The following is a 19,015-nucleotide window of genomic DNA, read 5'->3' as shown; positions in this document are numbered from 1 at the left end:
GCGGCAGCGGGAACCTCCCCGGGACCCCCCCGGGCACCGAGCGAAGACCCTGGGCAAGGCTGGGGAAGGACCAGCGGGTTTTGAGCCTCCTGGGCAGGGCAGAGACGGGGGCCCGACGCCAGCGGCTCCACCCTGTACATAGGCGTCAAGCACCCAGTGAGCACCAGGCGGGTTTAGCAGTCCCTTGTCCCCGCCCCGTCCCCCAGTGTCCCCGACCCTGTGGCAGCGCGGAGAAGGAGCTGTTGGGGCTGGTGTGGCCGGTGGCTGCCCCTCCTGGCGTTGGCAGTGACAGCGTTTTTATCGACAATGAGAAACCGAAGCAAAAAAAAACCAACAACCGACCAAAACAAACCCAAAAAAAACACAAGGAAAAAAAAAAAAAAAGAGAAAAAGAATTTGTGTCCGTGTAGTTAAACAGCCTGGGGGTATGGGGAGGGGATGGGATGGTGGGGGAGGGGTGGGGCTGCGGGGAAGCAATTGGGGCCACATCGAAAGGGTCATCGGGAATTGATGGGGCTTTGGGAAGGGGATGGGGCTGCGGGGAGGGAATGACACCGCCATCATATCGTGACAAGCAGGGCCTGTGCCACAGAGAAGGGCTTGTGCCTCAGGGATGGGACCACACGGAGGGGACGGGACCCCACAGTGACTGGTGCTGCCGCAGAGACTCATGTGCAAAACAAGGAAACCTCCCAGGGCCTGCACTGTATTTCAGCCCCGGCCAATCCCAGTAACTACACGGGTACAGAGTCGGCGCTGGCACAGCTGCGCCCCAGCCTGAATGAATCCCCGTGGGAGAAAGCCCGGAGGCTGCCGGGGCTCAGTGTGGGGACTCCCGGGAGGCAGGGGGGGCTGGCAGGGGTAGCTGGGCACCGAGGTTCCCCACAGTCCCGGGGCTCTCTGGGTGGGTCACGGCAGCACGAGGCTGCAGTGGGAAAATACCAGCCCTCAAGAGACGGCGGCTCCTGCAGCATCAGCCCGAAGCTGCCTGGGGACACCAGCCAGTCCCGCAGGGACACAGGGCTCCCTTGCCAGGGGGTCAAGGGTCCAAGGGATTAAAAATAATAATAAATACCCCAAACTAGCCCTTCACCACCCCACTGGAGACTTACAAAACCCCACTGGGATTTATAAAGAAAATAAAGAATCGACTTAAGAAATAACCCTGGTTTAGGTACAGCCACTGGCTGAGACCTGCCAGGCTTATCACACAGGTGGGCACACTCTGCGCCACCTCTGTGGGCAGGTGACAGAGGGATACAACATCTGTCCCCCCCTACTTATCCCGCACCAGCTGCTCACTGTTCCCAAAGGCCACGCAAGCTCAGGCAGGGGGGACACCAGAGTGGTGGCTGTCCCCTTGCCACTCGCCCTGCCGGCCACCCCATTTTTTTGCTTGAATTTGTGAGTTTGGAGTTCCTCCCTCCTCAAATAAGAAAATAAATCAAGGCACTTTCCCATGATCACTGCAGGCACTTGTCTGCTGCAAGGAGACATCCCATGGGACATGCCAACATCCTCCACAAGCTCCCCCATCACTCAGAGAACAGCAAAACCGCAGGGGCCGGGTCCTGCCTCAGTCTCCCGCGCAGCCAGCGTGAATTCTTCTGGAAAATGGTAATTTCTGGGAAAAAAAAAGCAAATAAAAAGAGAGGCCCACGTTCCTTTCCTGGCTTTCCCAAAATCCCAGCGGATGCTTCAGTCTGGCCGGAGTTGAGCTGGTCAAAAAGGGGTCCCCAGCGTTGTCTTCTTGGGGGAATTTGGGTGGTGGGACGCGGCAGCGATTGCTCCAAAGAACCAAACAAGGTGACGATTTTGACAAAATAAGTTTATTTCACTTCGCTTCGTTTCTGCTGAAACCTCACATTGTTCTTTTTTTTTTTTTTTTGGCTGAAAAAAAACCACCCCAAAATCCCCACAAACCAACTGAAAACGCAAAGAACCGCATCGCTTCGCCCTCTCCCGGAGGCGACCGAGGGGCTCTTTCGACCAGCTTGACTCCCCTGCCGCCGGCTCCTGCCTGTGCCACAGGGCTGGGGGAGCCACCGCAGCCCCCCAAAAAACCGCTCTGCATCCCCCCATCCTCGGCCACAAACTGGCCCCCCAAAACTGAGCCCTTGAGCCCCGTGAATCGGCCCCCCAAAACCGAGCCCTCTAGGAAAAAGCTCGTAGCTCTTATGCCCGAGGTTTTGCTCAACCTTCTTAATTCCTGGGTTTTTTTTCTTCTTCTTTCCCGTTTTTTGTTTTTTTGTGTTTTGTTTTTTTTTAAATTAATTTATTTATAGATATATTTAAAAAAAGCAATAGTCCTTTGGTCCCTAAACTCTAAGGAATGATATGACTCTGAAACAAGTAATCCTATGTCCCTGTGCCAGTGACAAGCAGGGGGAAGCGTGTGTCCCGCTGCCCTGCTCCATGGGATATATATATATATATACTTATTTATATATATCTTCTGTAAGTCCAACATCCTTTGATCCTTTTTTTTTTCTTCCCGACGTGGGGAAAAGAAAATCTTGCCATTTTCCTTTTTTCCAAACAAGCATCCTCCAGGTGAAGCGCCCGAGGCTGGTCCCGTCCCACCGGCTTTGGTTTAAGAATCCATTTGGAGCCTCTTTTCCTCGTTTCTCCTGGGAAATCGGTAGCAGCAAATGAGTGCTTTAAAAAAAAACAAACACGAAGGTAGATCGTACCCCGGCTGCGCGGGGCCATCGTCCATTCTCCCGGTGAGGGATTCAGTGAGTCCCAGCAAGTGGCCGGCAGCGAATCTCAGCCCCGGTGCCGCGTCGCTCTCCTCCTTCCTTGTCTTCCTCACTCTCTCATTCCCGTTAAGTAACAAACAAGACCGGTTTGGGAAAAAAAAAATCAAAAAAGAAAAGCTACAACCAGAATGGCTCTCTTCTTCGCCATTTTCTCCATCACCTCCTCCTCTTCTTCTTCCTCTTCCTCCTCTTCTTCCTCCTCCGGGATGTGTTGCAAAGAAAGAGAGTTACGGGTTTGGATACTGCACTTGGGGAAGGGGAAAGTCGTCAGACACCACGGGACACCCAACCTGCGAAACAGCGAAGGGGCCGTTAGCCCGTGTCCTGGAGGATGGAGGGAAGGAATGATGGAGAGAGGGATGGAAGGAATGATGGAGAGAGGGATGGAGGGAAGGACAGAGAGGGGGATGGAGGCAAGGACCGAAATCCCAGTTTGAAAAACACACAGAGACGGTCCCAGGTGCAGAAACCCCCGCACACACTTGAGAACATTTTTGGAGAAAACACAGCACCCGTGATGCGTCAGGTGAGCTGAGCCCCACCACCAGGTCCCCTGGGGCATCGCAGGGGAGTGTAGTAGGGCCAGACACCCCTGTCCCCCCGTACCTCTCCACAGGGCCAGGGTGAGCAGGGGTCAGTAGGGTCTGTTGGCATCTTTCGGCCGCTTTAGCTGGACTTTTAGCCTCTTCATGCCGATCTGGAAGCCGTTCATGGCCTGAATGGCTGCCTGAGCGCTCGTCGGATTGTCAAAACTGACGAAACCTGGGGGCAAGGGATGAGTTTGTCACTGTAAACATCACAGGTCGCTGCTTTACTTCAACGAGGTGAATTCCTGTGGGATGCTCCTGCGGGCAGCCTCAGGTGGAACCCCAGGTTGGGGGTGCTGGGAGAGGGGGATCATGGGGTAACAGCGCAGCCCCAGACTGCAGGGGACTGGGTGATGGGCTGATGGCACCTTTGGGGACACTAAAGTCTGCTGGGACATTGAGGTGACAGGGTCTGTGGGGACACCAGCATAAGAGGGGCACTGGAATGGTCTGCAGGGACACTAAGGTGAGCAGGTCTGTGGGGACACCAGGATGGGATGTGTGTCCTCATGGGACACCTGAGTGACAGGGTCTGCAGAGACAGCAAGGTGATGGGGCCTCCAAAGACACCGGGGTGACAGGGTCTGTGGGGACACCAGAGTGATGGGATTTGTGGCGCCACCAAGGTGATGGGCTACAGAGACACCGTGGTGACAGGTTTGCAAGCCAGAGCGTGCTGGTGGCACTGGTGGCACGCAGCCACATGAACAGAGCGGACATGGCAGTGGCAAGCGGCGACCAGCCCTCCCTGGAAGGCACACTGGCAGGAGCACTAGGCTGAGGACATGGGGGACAGCATAACAGGGGACAGCAGGAGGGTACGTCCTGTCCCGGTACAGTGTGGGAAAAAAACCTGCCCTCAGCCCTGGGACAGCCACGTTGCTCCAGCTACCATGTGGCTTCAGTCACCTGTCAGTGCTGCCCAAGCTGGACCCCTGAGCTGGGATGTTGGGGAGATGGACCCCTGAGCTGGGACACTGGCGAGAGCCAGACCCCTGAGCTGGGGAAGTTGGGGAGAGCCAGACCCCAAGATAAGACACTGGGGAGAGCTAGACCCCTGAGCTGGGACGTCAAGGAGTGGTGGAAATGTTGGAGAGAGCCAGACCTCTGAGCTGGGACATCCGGGAGAGCCGAAACCCTGAGCTGGGAGACCAAGGAGAGCCGGACCTCCAAGCTGGAGACCAGGGAGAGTCGGACCTCCAAGCTGGAGACCAGGGAGAGCTGGGATGTCGAGAAGAGCCAGACCCCTGAGCTGAGATGTTGGGGAGAGCCGCACACCAGGACTTACCAAAGCATTTACTCTGGTTGGTGGCACGGTCCACAAAGACTTTGGCAGAGATGACATTGCCGAAAGGCAAGAACATCTGCGTGAGCTCTGCATCCCCGAACTCCTGGGGCAGGTGATAAATAAACAGGTTACAGCCTTCGGGACCTGGGTGACACACAAAGGACAGCCGCACATCAGCCGCGAGGCTTGGGACACCCTGGGGGGAGTGAGGAGCCATCGGCCCTGCAGCGGGGTGCCCCCCCCAACCCCTCACCTTCTCGCTGCTGCTGCGGGATGATGGGCGCTTGCTGGGGAAAGGCTTGGCTGATGGGTGCGTAGGCAGTGGGATATGCTGCTGGAAGAGAGAAACGGGGAGCTGAGACCCCGGTGTCCACCCCAGCCCCAGGAAGGGCTGGGGACAGGGATGTTCCCCGCTGCCACCCTCGATAGAGGTGCCTCTCCTTCCCGGGGCTGCTGGCTCTGTCCTTCCCACCCCTGCCGGCATGGCCCCAGCCTCCTAGCACACCAGGGATGCAGAAACAGCTCTCCCGGGAGGGACATTGGTGACAGCAATAATATGGCCTCAAGACTGAGGACAGCCTGCACTTTTGGTTGAAAAAACACGACAATTCAGGGACCAAAACTTGATTTTCTGTTGAAAATGTGAAAAACGCTGTCAGTGCTCCTAATTAAATGACTGCTGGGTTCAACGTACTTCCACAGGATGCTTTGACTCCCTTCTCTCTGTGACCCATCTCCTTGGCCATCAGATTTGGCCACGTAATGAACATCTGAGGATTTTTGATGTCTTGGTGCCTCCATGGCCGTCTCTACCAGCAGGCTGGCGTGTCAGCAGGATCTGGCATGGGGCTGGCTCTTCATCACCGCCCAAACCTCACCCCCTCTCCTAGGTACCGCCGCCAGCTCTCCCCCACAGAGTTACCTCAGCCCCGTGGGCATTAAAACTCACTTTCCTCCATCCAAAACTTGCACGGAGGGCCGTGCCGAGAGCACATCTGTGTTGCTGGTGACGAGGGGATGGTGCTCTGCATCAGTGACACCATCACTGCCCCGGAGCTCCCGCCAGGGTATGGCACCCCATGCTCACCATATTAATCCGTGCCACAGCACGCAGCCCCAGTCCTGTGGTTCAACCCCAAGGGGATGTTCACCTCCCAAAAATAAGGGTGAGGAGCAACGAGGGGAGAGAGGGAAGAAGTGCAAAGCAAAGTTTGAGACCTGCATAGTGCTGCATGCCTGCGTAGGCTTGCTGGAGGGGATCTGCCACCGTGGGGCTTTGAGCTGGGAAGAGAAAAGAAGAGAAAAGGCAGAGAGAATAAGCAAGAGAAAGCCGGGGACAAGCAGCTCCCATGGGAGAGGGCTCTTGGCCAAGCACCGTTGCGGAGGGGCAGAGCTGCTCCCTGCCGCTTCATAGGAGCTGAGAGCATCGCCCCGCTCGCAAAGGCGGCGATGCCACGTGAGGTGGGATTTCGGCGGGGATCGGTACACAGCTGGTTCCTCCAAGTGCTCCTGGGGTGGGGAGCACCCCTGGAGCCTGCCACGTGAGCCGAGCACGCGTCCCCAGCCCCAGGGGAACGTGGTGGAGCTCCCCGGCAGGCTGCGAGGAGGGTTACCTGGGTAGGGGTGGATGCCGTTGGTGTAGATGGTCTCCGAGGCGGGCTGCCCGTTGGTCTGTGGCGGCAGCGGGCTGAAGCCGTTCACCCCGATCGGTGTGGCGATGCTGGGCACGGGCGCCGTGCTGATGCCAGGGGGGGTGCTTGTACCTGCAGGAGGGAGGCATCAGCGCCGGCAGCACCCCCTGAGGATGCTGAGCAGAATGGGGAGGCAAATGGAAGGGGGTCGTACCTGAAGAGGGGGTGAGGGGGGCGGCCACCAGTCCGCTGACGTTGAAGGCGGCCATTTGCTGCATCTGGGCGGCGGCAATGGCGGCCATGGGGTTCAGGCAGGTCCCCTGCGCGGCTGCCATGAGAGCCGCCTGCTGCTGCATGATCTGAAGAAAAGGAAGGGGGGGAAAGGGGACAGTGAACGAGGGGCAGAGAGAAGAAGGGAGCAGGGGAGGATAAATCAGCATCTGCCCTTTGCACTCATGCACAGCAGCTCAGAAGAATAAATGTCACCCACTGCTGGACTCGAGGACAAGAGGAGGTCTCGGTGATGCTAAAAAAGGTGATATATGGGACCGCTCTGCCCCACAGCCATGCCACCCTCATCCAGGGGGGTGAAGCCTTCTGCTGTGCCCCTAAATGGGGATACCCCAACCCTGATGGGCATCCGCACCCACTGGCACTGGTACAATCCCACGCAGGCTGTTACAGGCAAAACCAGCCCCCTCCCCACCCAAGGGGCTCCCCAAAAACCCCCAGGTCCCGGATGGCGCCAGCTCCTACCGCTTGCGTATAGGCCCCGTAGGCGCCGAACTGGATGGTCATGGGGTTGAAGATGCCCAGCTGCCCTGCCATCTGATGCATCCGCCGCAGGGTCCTCTCCTTATCTGTGTCCGCAAACTTCACCACCAGGCTGGACGAGGCGCCCTGAGATGGGGGGAAGATGGGTTGACGGCGGGACCCCGGCAACGCCCCTGAAATGTCTCCCTGCTCTAGGGAGGGATCCGCTGGCTCGCAGCGGCCACAGCATCCTCGGCCCCAGGGATGCTGGCTGGCTTGGCAGCAGCAACCAGCGATCGATGCAAGGTTTAATTATAGCCGTTTTTTTCTCCCCGGCGGCAGCTCCCTGACCTCTGTTTCCTGTTTCCCCTCCTCATTCACAATTTTGACCTTCGGCATTAATTAAACAGCCCCTTTCTCCAGCACGAGGGAATTAGCCCTGCACACCCACCCCCGGGGCTCAGCTCCCAGGCAAAGAAGAACCTCAGGGTGATCTAGCCATCAAAATACTGGTCTGTAGGATTTTGATCCAATTAGACAGAGGATCAAATTAGCTGGTGATTGGATTACGTAGGCAGCATGGGGTCGAACCGGGCAGGGTGAGAGCCTGGCACTTACCGGCATGGTTTGGCTGCCATGCAGGCTGTTGATGGCAGCCTGTGCCTCGGCGTGGCTGCCGTATTTCACAAAGGCACAACCTAAGGGCAGAGAGGGGACATGGGAGAGGTTGGATTTGGCCGCTGTGGGAGCCAGCGCTGCCCAGCCAGCGGCTCCCACCCTCCGTGGGTCCCAGGAGCCTACACTGTGCTCACTCAGCTCCTCAAAGCCCACCTTTGCTGGCTCCGTCGGGTCCTCGGAGGATGGTGCACTCCTCGATCTGGCCAAAGGGCTCAAAGAGGCGCCGGACATCATCCTCGCTCTGCTGCTTCCCCAGCATGCCCACAAAGAGCTTCCTGTCTTCTAAAAGCAAAACCAAGCCCGTCGGAAAGTGGCATGTCACTCACCATCCCGTCCCCTCACTCCCAGTTTGCAAATGGTGTACAGAGGAGCAAGAGCTGGGTTAACACCGGAGCTTGGGGAGGGAGCGATGCCAATTCGGTGATGGAGAAGCAGGATTTATCACCTTATCACCTCCATCCTACAAAACACCCAGGGTGGGAAAACCTCTCCTGCAGGGAAATTGCTGAGGGGTGAAGCCAGAAAGAGCCAGCTCCTGATTCAGGCACCGGAGCTGGGGCTTTTGCCGGGGATGGAGGAGCCGGTTCCCCCGGCACCAGTGCGGGATGCAGCTGGGAAACAAAGAGAGCCCACAAAACAGCGGCAATTGCCTTCGTATGATCGACTCGCAGAATAACCCGCAGCCTCCGGCCGTGCCCAGGGGACATAAATAACCCAAACACGAGAGAAGGGAGAGTAAATAATGAGAATTTCATGATTATTACCAGCATCTGTCTTGCGCAGCCGCGTGCTCCCGCCGCGCGCTAATGGCATTTGACAAAGAAAATAAGGTGCCCTGTCAAGAGCGTTGCCGGGGAAATAAATAAATAATGGCAGGAGACGATTAATGCTCTGTCCGTTAAGGTACCAGGAAAATTAGTTAAGGGAATAGGGCTTGTGTGTTGTCTAGTTAAACATAAACCATCTCCCGGCCAAGGTAGCCAGCGGGAGCGGGCTCGGCGGCTGAGCATCGCCTCCTGGGCGAGGGGGCTGGAGCTGAGCGCCCGAGCTTGCCCATCGATTTTTAATCCTTCACCAATTACACTCGGTAAGTGGGTAATTTATTTGCCGGGTCCCTCTGGAACGTGCCAGGACCAGCTTGCGGTGTGCTTAATACCGTGTTTTGAATAGGGGGATATCTACCCTGGCCGCCCCGCCAAGGGCAGGCAGCCCCACGCGAGCATCCCGTGTGTCCGAGCGTGTCTACGCGCCCGGCACTTGCTCGCAGCACTAGGAACATCAAGGGGTTTCGATCCAATTCCTGCAATTTTGCCCAAATTATCAGCTCGGCCTGGAAATGACACAGCCCCGTGAGCTGCAAATGCCCACGGAGAATTTGGTGGGGGGGTGGCATTTTCTGCTTGAGAGGGGCTGGGGCCATGTGCGGCCAGCTCCTGCACCTTGACTCTGCTGGGGTCCCCACAGACAGCTCCGGGCAGGTAATTTGGTTATCTGATAGACGAAGGAGCTGTCGGAGAGCGACTGGCTGGCACTTTACTCAGCATGATGTCAGGATGCTCGTGGTATGACATCAGGATGGTCTTGGCACAATGTCAGGACATTGCCCCCAGACAGCTGGGCAGGGAGAGCTGAGATCACATTTGCTCTGTGCTCAGGTTTGGGTGCCACCGGCAAAGCCAGCGCCTTTCACAGGTTTCTCTGCAAACAAACCTCCCTGCGACAGCCCCCACAATGTCACCACGTCCCCCATCACCCCTCGAATGGCCCTGCGCTCTGCTGCCGGTGCAGGGTAGCTGGGGAAGGGAGGACCTACCTCCTCGGCCCTCGCTGTCGGCCGGCTTCACCTGGATGGGACGGTTCATCTGCAACACACAAGTGGGAGCAGGCGGTCAGTGGCGGTGCTGTGCCCCCCCCGAACCCTTTCCACAGGGAATGGCAGGATTTGGCCCCAGCCTGGCACAGCAGGCCAGAGCAGGGAGCAGGGCAGGGACCTGCAAGAACAGAGCCAGGGCTGGTGGCCACCAGCCGACCTGGGGATGCTGCGGGTGGAGGGCGATGCTACAGCCCCAGGGACGGGTACCCGGTGCTGCAGGCGCCCGCCAGGCCGCCAGTGCCAACCTTGGCTGCCTGCCCGCTTTCCTCGACTGCAAGGGACTGCAGAGGCGGCAGCAGTGCCCAGCCAGCCGCTCCTTCTCCTGATTCTCACCCAATTTTGGCCTCCTCTCGTGCGTCGCCACCGCGTGCACTCACAAGCGCGACACGCGTGTGCAGCAGGACGCACCAGGCCAGCGCACACTTCCCTGGCCCATGGAGCCATTTCTCCTCCTCTCTCTCCCTCTCCTTTTTTCCTCTCTTTTAGACGAAAAATGTTACAATTATGTCCGTTTCCACGGCAACAAGCGTGCATCCCCCGCGACGCTGCGGAGCCTGAGCCATGTGCTCGATGGGGTCGTCACGGCAACGGCAGGATGTCACGCATGACGGGGCGGGTGTGCGCACACACGCACACGGCTGGAGCACGCCCAGGGACAGCCGTGCACACGCATGATGCTGTCGCACCCACACACGTGTGTGTGTGTCCGTGCTCCCACCCTGGGGTTCCCCCTGTGTACCCATGGAGGGGGTCCTCCCAAATGTAGGGGCTGGGTGGGGGCAGCGCCAGGCGCCCCCTCCCCAAGGGTGAAGAAGAGGATGGTTAAGGAAGAAGAGGAGGGAGGTTTCCACAGCAACCGCCTCGTCTCCAGGGAAACGCAGGGAGAAATGTCAGCACAGAGCCCGGTCCAGGGAGAGGATCGAGTCCGCAGGAGCCACGGACTGGCACAGAGGGATGAGGGGGCCACCCAGCTGCCCTCGTGTCACCCATCATGTCACCAGTCCCCCAAATATCCACCCCAGCCCCTGCACTGGGGCAGGATCCAGCTCACCCCAAACCCAGGAGGCTGTGACAGCACGAAGACCCGTAGAGCCAACATCCCCCTGTCCCCCACATCCCTGCCGCGGTCGGGAGGAGGGAACCCCATTTTGGGGGGGGGGCTGCCCCCTCTCCACCGACCCACCAGTCCCATTTACCAGCGCGATGGCCTTTGATGGAATAAATTTCCCATGCCCGTTGCTGTATGCTTAATGTAATAAACCCAGCGAGTATGATTTAGAATAACATTTACGGAGCCGCAGAGTGTCATTTTGATGTGTCTCCCGTCTCCGCTCGCCGGTTATTAAACTGTATTGATTCTCCAGGAGCGGCTGATGTTTATAAATGTCAGGCCTCAGGGACCGGCTAACCTACCCCAGGGCTGCCGCACCACACAGGGGAGAAACCGCCCCAGCCCATGGACGTCCCCTGAAAGGGGGTTTTGGTATGCTTGGCATCGCCCTACGCCCACCCCAAGGCGCTCGTGGCCCCCTGCACCGCCTCCGGTGGCGGAGGTGGATGGCGTGGGCACCCAGACCTCCCCCTGCGTCCAGTCGGCTGGCGCCCACCTGTCCGTCTGTCCCCACAGCACCCCTGCACTGTGCCCCTGTTTCCACACAGTCACCCAGCCACCCACCGCTGCCCAACAGCCCTCCCTCCATCCCCCAACACCCAAACAACCACCCAGCCATCTCCCGCTCCTGACACCCATTCATCCATTCACCCTTCCCTGACACCCACACAATTACCTATACACTCATTTCCCCCAAGATTCACCCATCAATTCACCCATCCATCCCCCAACACCCACCTCCAACACCCATCCATCCCTGTAGCATCCTTACACCTGTCCATTCATCCCCCATCTCCCTACCACCAACCTTTCCACCCCCATAGCACTCATCCCTCCACCCCCACAGCACCCACACATCCACCCATCCATCCTCTAACTCCCACCCATCTTCGCCCCCATCCTCACACACCCCAAGGACACACTGACACACCCAGGGTTACAGGAGAACCTGTCTGAGGTGTCCCAGCACCCACCAGTCACCATCACCCATGGGTGCCCCACAGAGACCCAGCTACGGCCAAACCACCTGTGTGCTACAGCCCGAGTGCATCACCACCAGTTGCTAAACCACCGCCTGACCACTCGGGCACTGTCCCCCACCCAAATTTGGAGCCCCCCAACAGCCCGGGCACTGGGGAGAGCCAGCTCATGGTGAACCTCTGCAACGGGACCTGCCCTGTGGAACAGGGTCACTTCTGGCCCTTGTTCCTTCCTGGGTGCCACCCTCCTCCTCCTCCTCCTCGTGCCCAACAGCCAGAGGATCCGGCAGGCCACCATGCGGAGGTGTCGGGTGATGCTGGAGCAGCAGGCGCCCGCGGGAGCCTGGTGCCCGCATCACCCTGGGGGTCCCCAGGCAGCCAACACCCAGTGTAGGGAGACAGGCGCTCGGGTACAGGCAGCCACCCATCGCAGGAACACCTTGCCATCATGGGAACATCCTCCCAGAGTCCTCACTCACTCGGAGTGAGTGGACACAGCCGGCCTGGGGACAGCCACACCACCGCACAACCCTGCACAGGCACATGGCCATCCTAGCACACCCCCATGCACAACCACGCGTTCCCTACAGCCACCCTCCCGCTCCTGCACACCTCTGAGCACGACTGCAGACCCCCCCCAGCATCCACCATGCACATCCACCCACCCACAGCTGCACGCTCTCCTCAGCAGCCCCCGAACAAACGTATAGCTACACAGCCGCACGCTCGCACCCACGCAGCCCCACGCAAACCGCACATCCGTCCCAGCACGACTGCACACCCACATGCAGCCACACTCCCAGCCCGGCGTACACCCGCACACCCTGAGCCCAGAGTCCTCATGAGCACCCACCCACCCACAGCTGCACACCCACACAACACCCACGGCACCCTCCCTGCAGCTGTGGATCCTGCACAACCACAGGCACACACCCCAGGGTGCACAGCTGGGACCACCATCCATGCCAGGCAGGGACACAACGCCCCTTGCCTCAGTTTCCCCACTGTGGCAGTGGGAGCCCCGGCAGCTCTCTGTGGACACACGGACACCCAGAGCTGGACGCCCCCTGCACGGCCACAATTCCGCCCCAGCAGCGCCCACACCCCATCCCCACCACGACCCACGCACCCCTGAGCCTGCACACACCTGGCCAGCTCCCCCACCGAGTACCCACGATGTGGGAGCCTGTGCAACACCCGCATGCACATACACACTCTCTGCTCCCTGCTCACACCCGGTGTGCGCACACACACGCATGCACACGCTTACACACCCACCACTGCCACCCCCCGGGCCCATGTACACCCACACCCCAACACCAAAGACACGCTTAGCACCTGCTTACACACACACACAGAACCACCGACGCACTTGCACACCCACCATCCTGGGTGCAACCGGTCCCCACCATCACCCACTTATGCACACCCTCAGGGGCAAAGCCATACCCCCACCAATGCACACACGCACCCCTGCACCATCTGTGGGTGCAACACCCCTCAAGCACATCTCCTTGCATGCCTGAAACCACACACACAACATCAGCACACACACACAAACCCAGGGTGGAAAAACACACCCTTCAGCCAACACACAAACACACAAACCCATCTCCAGGCGCAGATACACCTTCTTAACCAGCACAGGCATGCACACACTCCATCCCTGCCTGCAAATACACCCTGCTCATCACCATCACCACACACAGCATCCCTGCATGCAGATACACCCTCCTCACCAACACCCCCCTGCCAACACCCTTCCCACCCCTGGATGCAGATACACCCTCCTCATCAACACGCACACACTTACAGCCCCCATCCCTGCCTGCAAACACACCCTCATCACCAACAGCCGCCCTGCCAACACATGCACCCCATCCCTGGGCGCAGATACACCCTCCTCGCCAACACCCACACCCGGACACCCCATCCCTGGGCACAGATACACCCTCCTCGCCAACACCCGTTCACCCCCACCCCTGGGAGCAGACACACACCCTCACCATCACACCCCCCCACCCCTGGGTGCAGATACACCCCCTCACCATCACACCCCCCCCCACCGGGTGCAGATACACCCTCCTCGCCAACACCCACGCTCACACACCCCATCCCTGCGCGCAACTCCCCCCGCCACGGGTGCAGACCCCCCTCCCCGGGTGAAGCATCCCCCACTCCGAAGCACCCCCACCCCGCGGGTGCGGATGCCCCAACGCCGGCAGAGCCTCCCGGGCCGGGCCGAGCCGAGCCGAGCCAAGCCGAGCCGAGCCGGCGGCAGACAAAGGCGGGGCCCTACCTCGATGCAGAGGATCTTGGACCCGGCGGGTACCCACAGCACGGGCGGCCGCGGCCCGGGAGCCGGCACCTGCGGCAGCTGCATGGCCCGGCCCGGCCCGGCCCGGCCCGGCTCCGCTCGGCTCAGCTCCCTTCGGTTCGGGCCGGCCCGACCCGGCTCCACCCGAGGCGGCTCGGCTCGGTCCGGCCCGATTCGGCTCGGCTCGCGCAGCGGCGCGCGGGAGGCGGGGCAGGAGGAGGGGCGGCCGCAGCCCCGTCGAGCCGAGCCGAGCCGAGCCGGGCCGGGCCGAGCCGAGGGGAGGGGCTGCGATGGGGACACGCCCCCTCCAGCGCCTGGACACGCCCCAGCGCCGGGGGCGGGGCCTGGCCGGGGAATTGAGGGGGGGACCCAGGGGCGCGGAGCACGGGGAGGGGCGCACAGATCCGGGGGGGGTGCACAAGCACGGGGGGTGAGCAGGAGCACACGCGTGTGCACAAGCACGGGGGGTGCGTGTACAAGCGCACAGGGGGGTGTAAACACAAGCATGGAGGGATGTAAACACAAGCACGGAGGGGTGCGCACAGGCACACAGGGGTGTGTGCACAAGCACAAAGGGTGCGTGTACAAGCGCACAGGGGTGCGCACAGGCAAGCGGGGGCATAAACACAAGCGCACAGGGGGGTGTGCACAAGTACAGGGTGCGTGTACAAGCACACAGGGCTGTGCACAGGCACAGAGCAGTGTGCACAAGCATAGAGGGGTGTGCACAGGCACAGACGGCTGAGCACACGGAGGTGTGAGCACAAGCAGAGGGGTGCGCACAGGCACAGGAGTGCACACACACAGACGCCTGCCCGGGCGCGGCTGTGCGCCCCGGCGGATGCACGCCCGCGCACTGCTGCGTGCACACACACACAGAGGGGTGCGCACAGACGTGTGCCCACGCGGGCGCGTGTGCCCGCACGCCCACGGGCGAGCACGTGTAACATGCGCAACCCCGTGCTCGGCCCGTGCTGGGCCGCAGGGTGAGAAGTGAGCAGCCATGGCAGCCACACACCTCGCACGCGTGGGTGTACACACACTGGGCTATGCGATGAGAAGGAGACACAAGCAAGCCCATGCCCCGCAGGCAGGGCCTGACCCCACACCTCCTTTAGGCTGCCAAAGTGGGCTGTTAACTCTTAAACCTACTGATGCACAGCACCGTTGGTGAGAGCGCAGCTGAGGAAACCACGTCCCCAGGAACCCTGTCCCCCTCCGTCAGCTCTGCGCACCCGAGGCAGGGATTGATATTCATGGGCCCCAGCGCTTTTCCCAGCCAACCAGCGGCCCTATTGATTTTTATTTAGGCGAATAATTAAATATTTATTTTCACTTTGTTAAGCTCGGGAGGTCGGAGCCCACAGAAAGCACAACAGCACGCGGGCGGGAGGAAAATCAATGCCTCGGTTTGCGGCTGCTGGAAGCGGCTCCTGCACCCGCACCCCGGGTAGGTGTCACTGTCCCCCACCCCAGCTCACCCCGACCTCCCCCCCCCGCAGTGTCACTTACCCCCGGCAGCGTCTTCTGCTCGTGCAGGGCGCTCTGCGCCTTCAGCGCCGAGTCGCGGGCGCAGTAGGTGAGGAAGGCACAGCCTGCGGAGATGGGGAGACGGGGTCAGTGTCCAGCCCGGCACTGCCACAAAGCCCCGGGCATGCAGAGAGCCAGTGGCGCAGCTAGTATGGCGCTGGGGCATCTCAGCACCCTGGCACCCAGCACTCTGACACCTGGCACTCTGGCATCCAGCACCCTGGGACTCTGGTGCTCAACACCCTGGCATCCAGCACACCAGCACTCCAGCACCATGGCATCCAGCACCCTAGCACCCTGGCATCCTGGCACCTAACACCCCGGCACCCCAATATCCAGCACCCTGGCACCCTGGCACTCTGGCACCCAGCACCCTGGCATCCAGCACACTGGTACACTGGCACTCAGCACCCCAGCACCCTAGCATCCTTGTATTCTGGCACTCTGATATCCAGCCCCCTGGCACCCAGGTGGGCACTGCCACCAGTGGGGCCAGGGCTCAGCCCCAAAACAGGGTGGGAGATGTCGATACAGAAGAGATGGAGCAGCGGGATGAAGGAAGGAGCAAGGCAAGAGCAGGCAGAGAGTCTGGCAGCGCACGGGCAGCGGCGCTCCGGCCCTAGGCTCTGGGGAAAGCTGCAGCCAAAGCCCTCCGGGAAGCGGATCTCCAGGCATCGAGGCCGTGCATCCCGGCTTGCCGCCACGCTTCTCCTGGCCCCAAGCATCCTCCTCGGGATGAGATTCGCGTGGTGAAGGCGCTCCGGTTCCTCCAACATCGTGGCGCTTCGGGAATCGGGAATACGCCTGGGGCGAGGTTTTCCCACGCTGACTCACGCTGCCGAGCTGCTCGCTCGCCCGGAGCTGGCGGCAATGAGCAAGCCCCAGGGACAGGGTTCGGTCCTCTCCCCTCCATCTCTCCTGTTCCTGTGGGAGCATCCCAGGTCCACATGCTGCCGCTGTGCTGCTCCCTCCCCGAGGGCTCCCCCCCAATTTGCTGGGGTCACATCCAAAAGCGTCTGAAAGTGATATTAAAACAGCAGCAAAACAGTTTCCCTTCAACAAAGTAAATATTTAATGAATAAAATTGACATTGATGCATTTTTAATATTGGCACAATTAAATCCGCCAGCTGATTAAGTATTAATAACTCTTAATAAGTACAATCAGCGTGCCTGGGAGGAGAGGGAGTGTGGCAGTGGGGTGGGGGGGATGCCAAGGGATAAGGTCCCTCGCCTGCCTCGGGGTTTTGGGGACATCTGCCCTCACAAGGAGCAAGGAGAGATCCTCCCCCGGTTAAATATTATCCTACTGCGGGTGGAAAGGGGAGGTCAGAGCAGCAGCTCGTGTCAGTCCCGGTGCCATTTCCAGTGTTTACCATCCGCAATCACGATGGCTTCCTCCTCCCCGCTCTTTTACCCCCCCTTTTTTTTTTCCCCTTTTCCACTGCAGGCGACTTTGGACGGTGCCCAGATGTTCCAGAGAAGTTCGGAGGGCTGGAGTGGGAGCGATCCTGCTCTGGAGGCTTGCCGGGAGGAAGAATGCTGTTCAAATTAGAGGAGAGTCCACAATTAAATCATGTGTCTGGGCCACAGCAGTTGAAGCTGGTGCTGGAGGAAGCACTGAGGGGGCCTGGCAAGGTGCGAATCCCGTTGTTTGGGGCATGCAAGCAGCTTCAGAGGTGCCTGGAGACACTTTGGAGGCCATGGCCGCAAGAATGATGGAGTCCAGGCAGCTGCCCCACAGCCAAAGGGCACCGACGTGGCAGCATCCGCAAGCATCAAGTTTTGGCTTCCCAGAAAGTCCTGGCAAAGTGGGCACTGCCCGTGGCACAGAGCGACAGCGTGTGGAGGAGTGTGAGATCCTGTTGGGTGACACCTGAGGTGCCCTGACCCTGCTCCAGTGCTGCAGACCCCCGGCTCACAGGCGGGGGGTTCTGTAAAGACCTTGGCAGTGCACACGTCAGCCCCTCGATGTGCTGCTGCTCGGAGTGCTGGGTGCTCTGCACCCCTTGCCGGGATGCCAGCCAGGCCAGCAGCAACCCCGGTCCTGCTGGGTCACGGTGCAGGCAGGGAGCAGGCAGGTGGGTGCCCCCATCCACGGTGGGTGCCTGTATCCCAGGTGGGTGCCTCCACCCCAGGGATGCTCCAACTCCAGGGATGCCTGAAACTCCTGTGGGTGCCCCAATGCCAGACAAGTGCCTCCAACACTATTGGGGTGCTTCCAGCCCTGGGGTGCTCTGACCCCAGGGGTGCCCCGACCCCAGGGGTGCCCCCAAGCCAGACAGCAGCACCTTAAGCCTGCGTGGGTGCCCCCACCTCATGCAGGCATCACCATCCCAGGGGTACCTCTACCTTAGATGGGTGCTTCTGCCTCAGGGGTACCCCAATCTTAGGAGGGCTGCATACCAGGATGCCCCATACTGGGATGCCTCCACCTCAGGGGTACCTTCACATCAGAGGTGCCCCATACTGGGGTGCCCAATGCTGGGCACCAGGGATGCACCATACTGGGGTACTTCCACCTCAGGGGTATGCCATACCAGGGTGCCCCACCTCAGACATACCTCTACCTCAAGGTGCTCCACCTCGAGGGTGCCCCCAACTCAGGGGTACCTTCCTCTCAGGGGTATCCCCACCTCAGCGGTGTCCCATACCAGGGCACCCCAGCTTACGGGTACCTCCAGGTCAAGGGTACCTCCACCTCAGTGGTATCTCAACTCAGAGGTGCCCCATATTTGGGTGCCCTACCTCAGAGCATCCCACCTCGGGCGTACCTCCATCTCAGGGTTTCTGGGGTGCCCCGTACCAGGGTGCCCCACCTCATGGGTACCTCCAGATCAGGGATGTCCCACCTCAGGGTGTCCCGCCTGAGGGGTACCTCACCTCAGGGGTGCCCCATACTTTGGTACCCTCACCTTGGGGTGCCCCACCTCAGGGATACCCCTACCTCGGGGTGTCCTACCTCAAGGCGTCCCACCTCAGGGGCACCTCACCTCAGGGGTGCCCCATACCCGGGTACCCCACCTCAGGGCGTCTCACCTGAGCGGCACCCCCACCCCAGGGCGTCCCACGTCCCCGTCCCAGTGCCCCGCCTGGTGGCTGCGGAGCCCCCCCCGTACCTTTGTGCATGCCGGTGAAGCGATCCTTGAGGACGGTGAGCTCGTAGATGCGGCCGAACTCCTCGAAGAGCGGCTTGAGGTCGCTCTCCTCCAGGTTACGCGGGATCTGCCCCACGAAGAGCTTGATGGCGTCGTGATCCTTCATGGCGATGGCGCCGGGCGGGCGGCTCAGCCCGTTCACCCGGCCGCTGTTCGCGGTGCTGAACGCCGCCCCCGCCTCCGCTGCCGCCACGCCGCTGCCCGCCGCGGCCATGGCCCGCTCCGCCGCCACCGCCGCCGCTGCGGGAGGCGCCCGCCGGCCCCGCCCCGCCCCGCCCCGCCCCGCTCGGCACCGCTCGGCACCGCTCGGCGCCGCTCGGCGCCGTTCGGAACCGCTCGGCTCGGCCC

At 60.6% G+C, this 19,015-nt stretch overlaps 1 protein-coding gene across 1 annotated transcript; it reads right to left on the bottom strand.

The window, feature by feature from the left end:
• Nucleotides 1-2,915: 2,915 nt before the first annotated feature.
• Nucleotides 2,916-18,881, bottom strand: CELF6 (CUGBP Elav-like family member 6). Its single transcript, XM_086471776.1, has 13 exons — nt 18,629-18,881; nt 15,493-15,575; nt 9,513-9,561; nt 7,853-7,981; nt 7,640-7,719; nt 7,025-7,168; nt 6,483-6,627; nt 6,251-6,400; nt 5,856-5,918; nt 4,891-4,971; nt 4,638-4,781; nt 3,369-3,524; nt 2,916-3,052 (listed from the first exon to the last, which is right to left on the bottom strand). Exons 1-12 carry the CDS (start codon nt 18,879-18,881, stop codon nt 3,397-3,399), a joined length of 1,449 nt encoding a protein of 482 aa, XP_086327902.1. The 3' UTR covers nt 2,916-3,052; nt 3,369-3,396.
• Between the last annotated feature and the right edge of the window lie 134 nt (nt 18,882-19,015).

This window comes from Leptosomus discolor, chromosome 11 (assembly GCF_034619465.1).
Source record: "Leptosomus discolor isolate bLepDis1 chromosome 11, bLepDis1.hap2, whole genome shotgun sequence".
Taxonomy (NCBI): Eukaryota; Metazoa; Chordata; class Aves; order Leptosomiformes; family Leptosomidae; genus Leptosomus; species Leptosomus discolor.
The sequence above is the reverse complement of the archived record's forward strand: the minus strand, read 5'-3'. Positions and strand labels throughout refer to the sequence as shown.

Coding starts and splice junctions, on each gene's coding strand:
- CELF6 (XM_086471776.1), bottom strand. CDS start 18,881: ATGGCCGCGGCGGGCAGCGGCGTGGCGGCAGCGGAGGCGGGGGCGGCG. Junction 7,720..7,852: donor ACCCGACGGAGCCAGCAAAG/GTGGGCTTTGAG, acceptor CTCTGCCCTTAG/GTTGTGCCTTTGTGAAATAC. Junction 6,628..7,024: donor ACGGGGCCTATACGCAAGCG/GTAGGAGCTGGC, acceptor CCTTTTCTTCAG/ATCATGCAGCAGCAGGCGGC.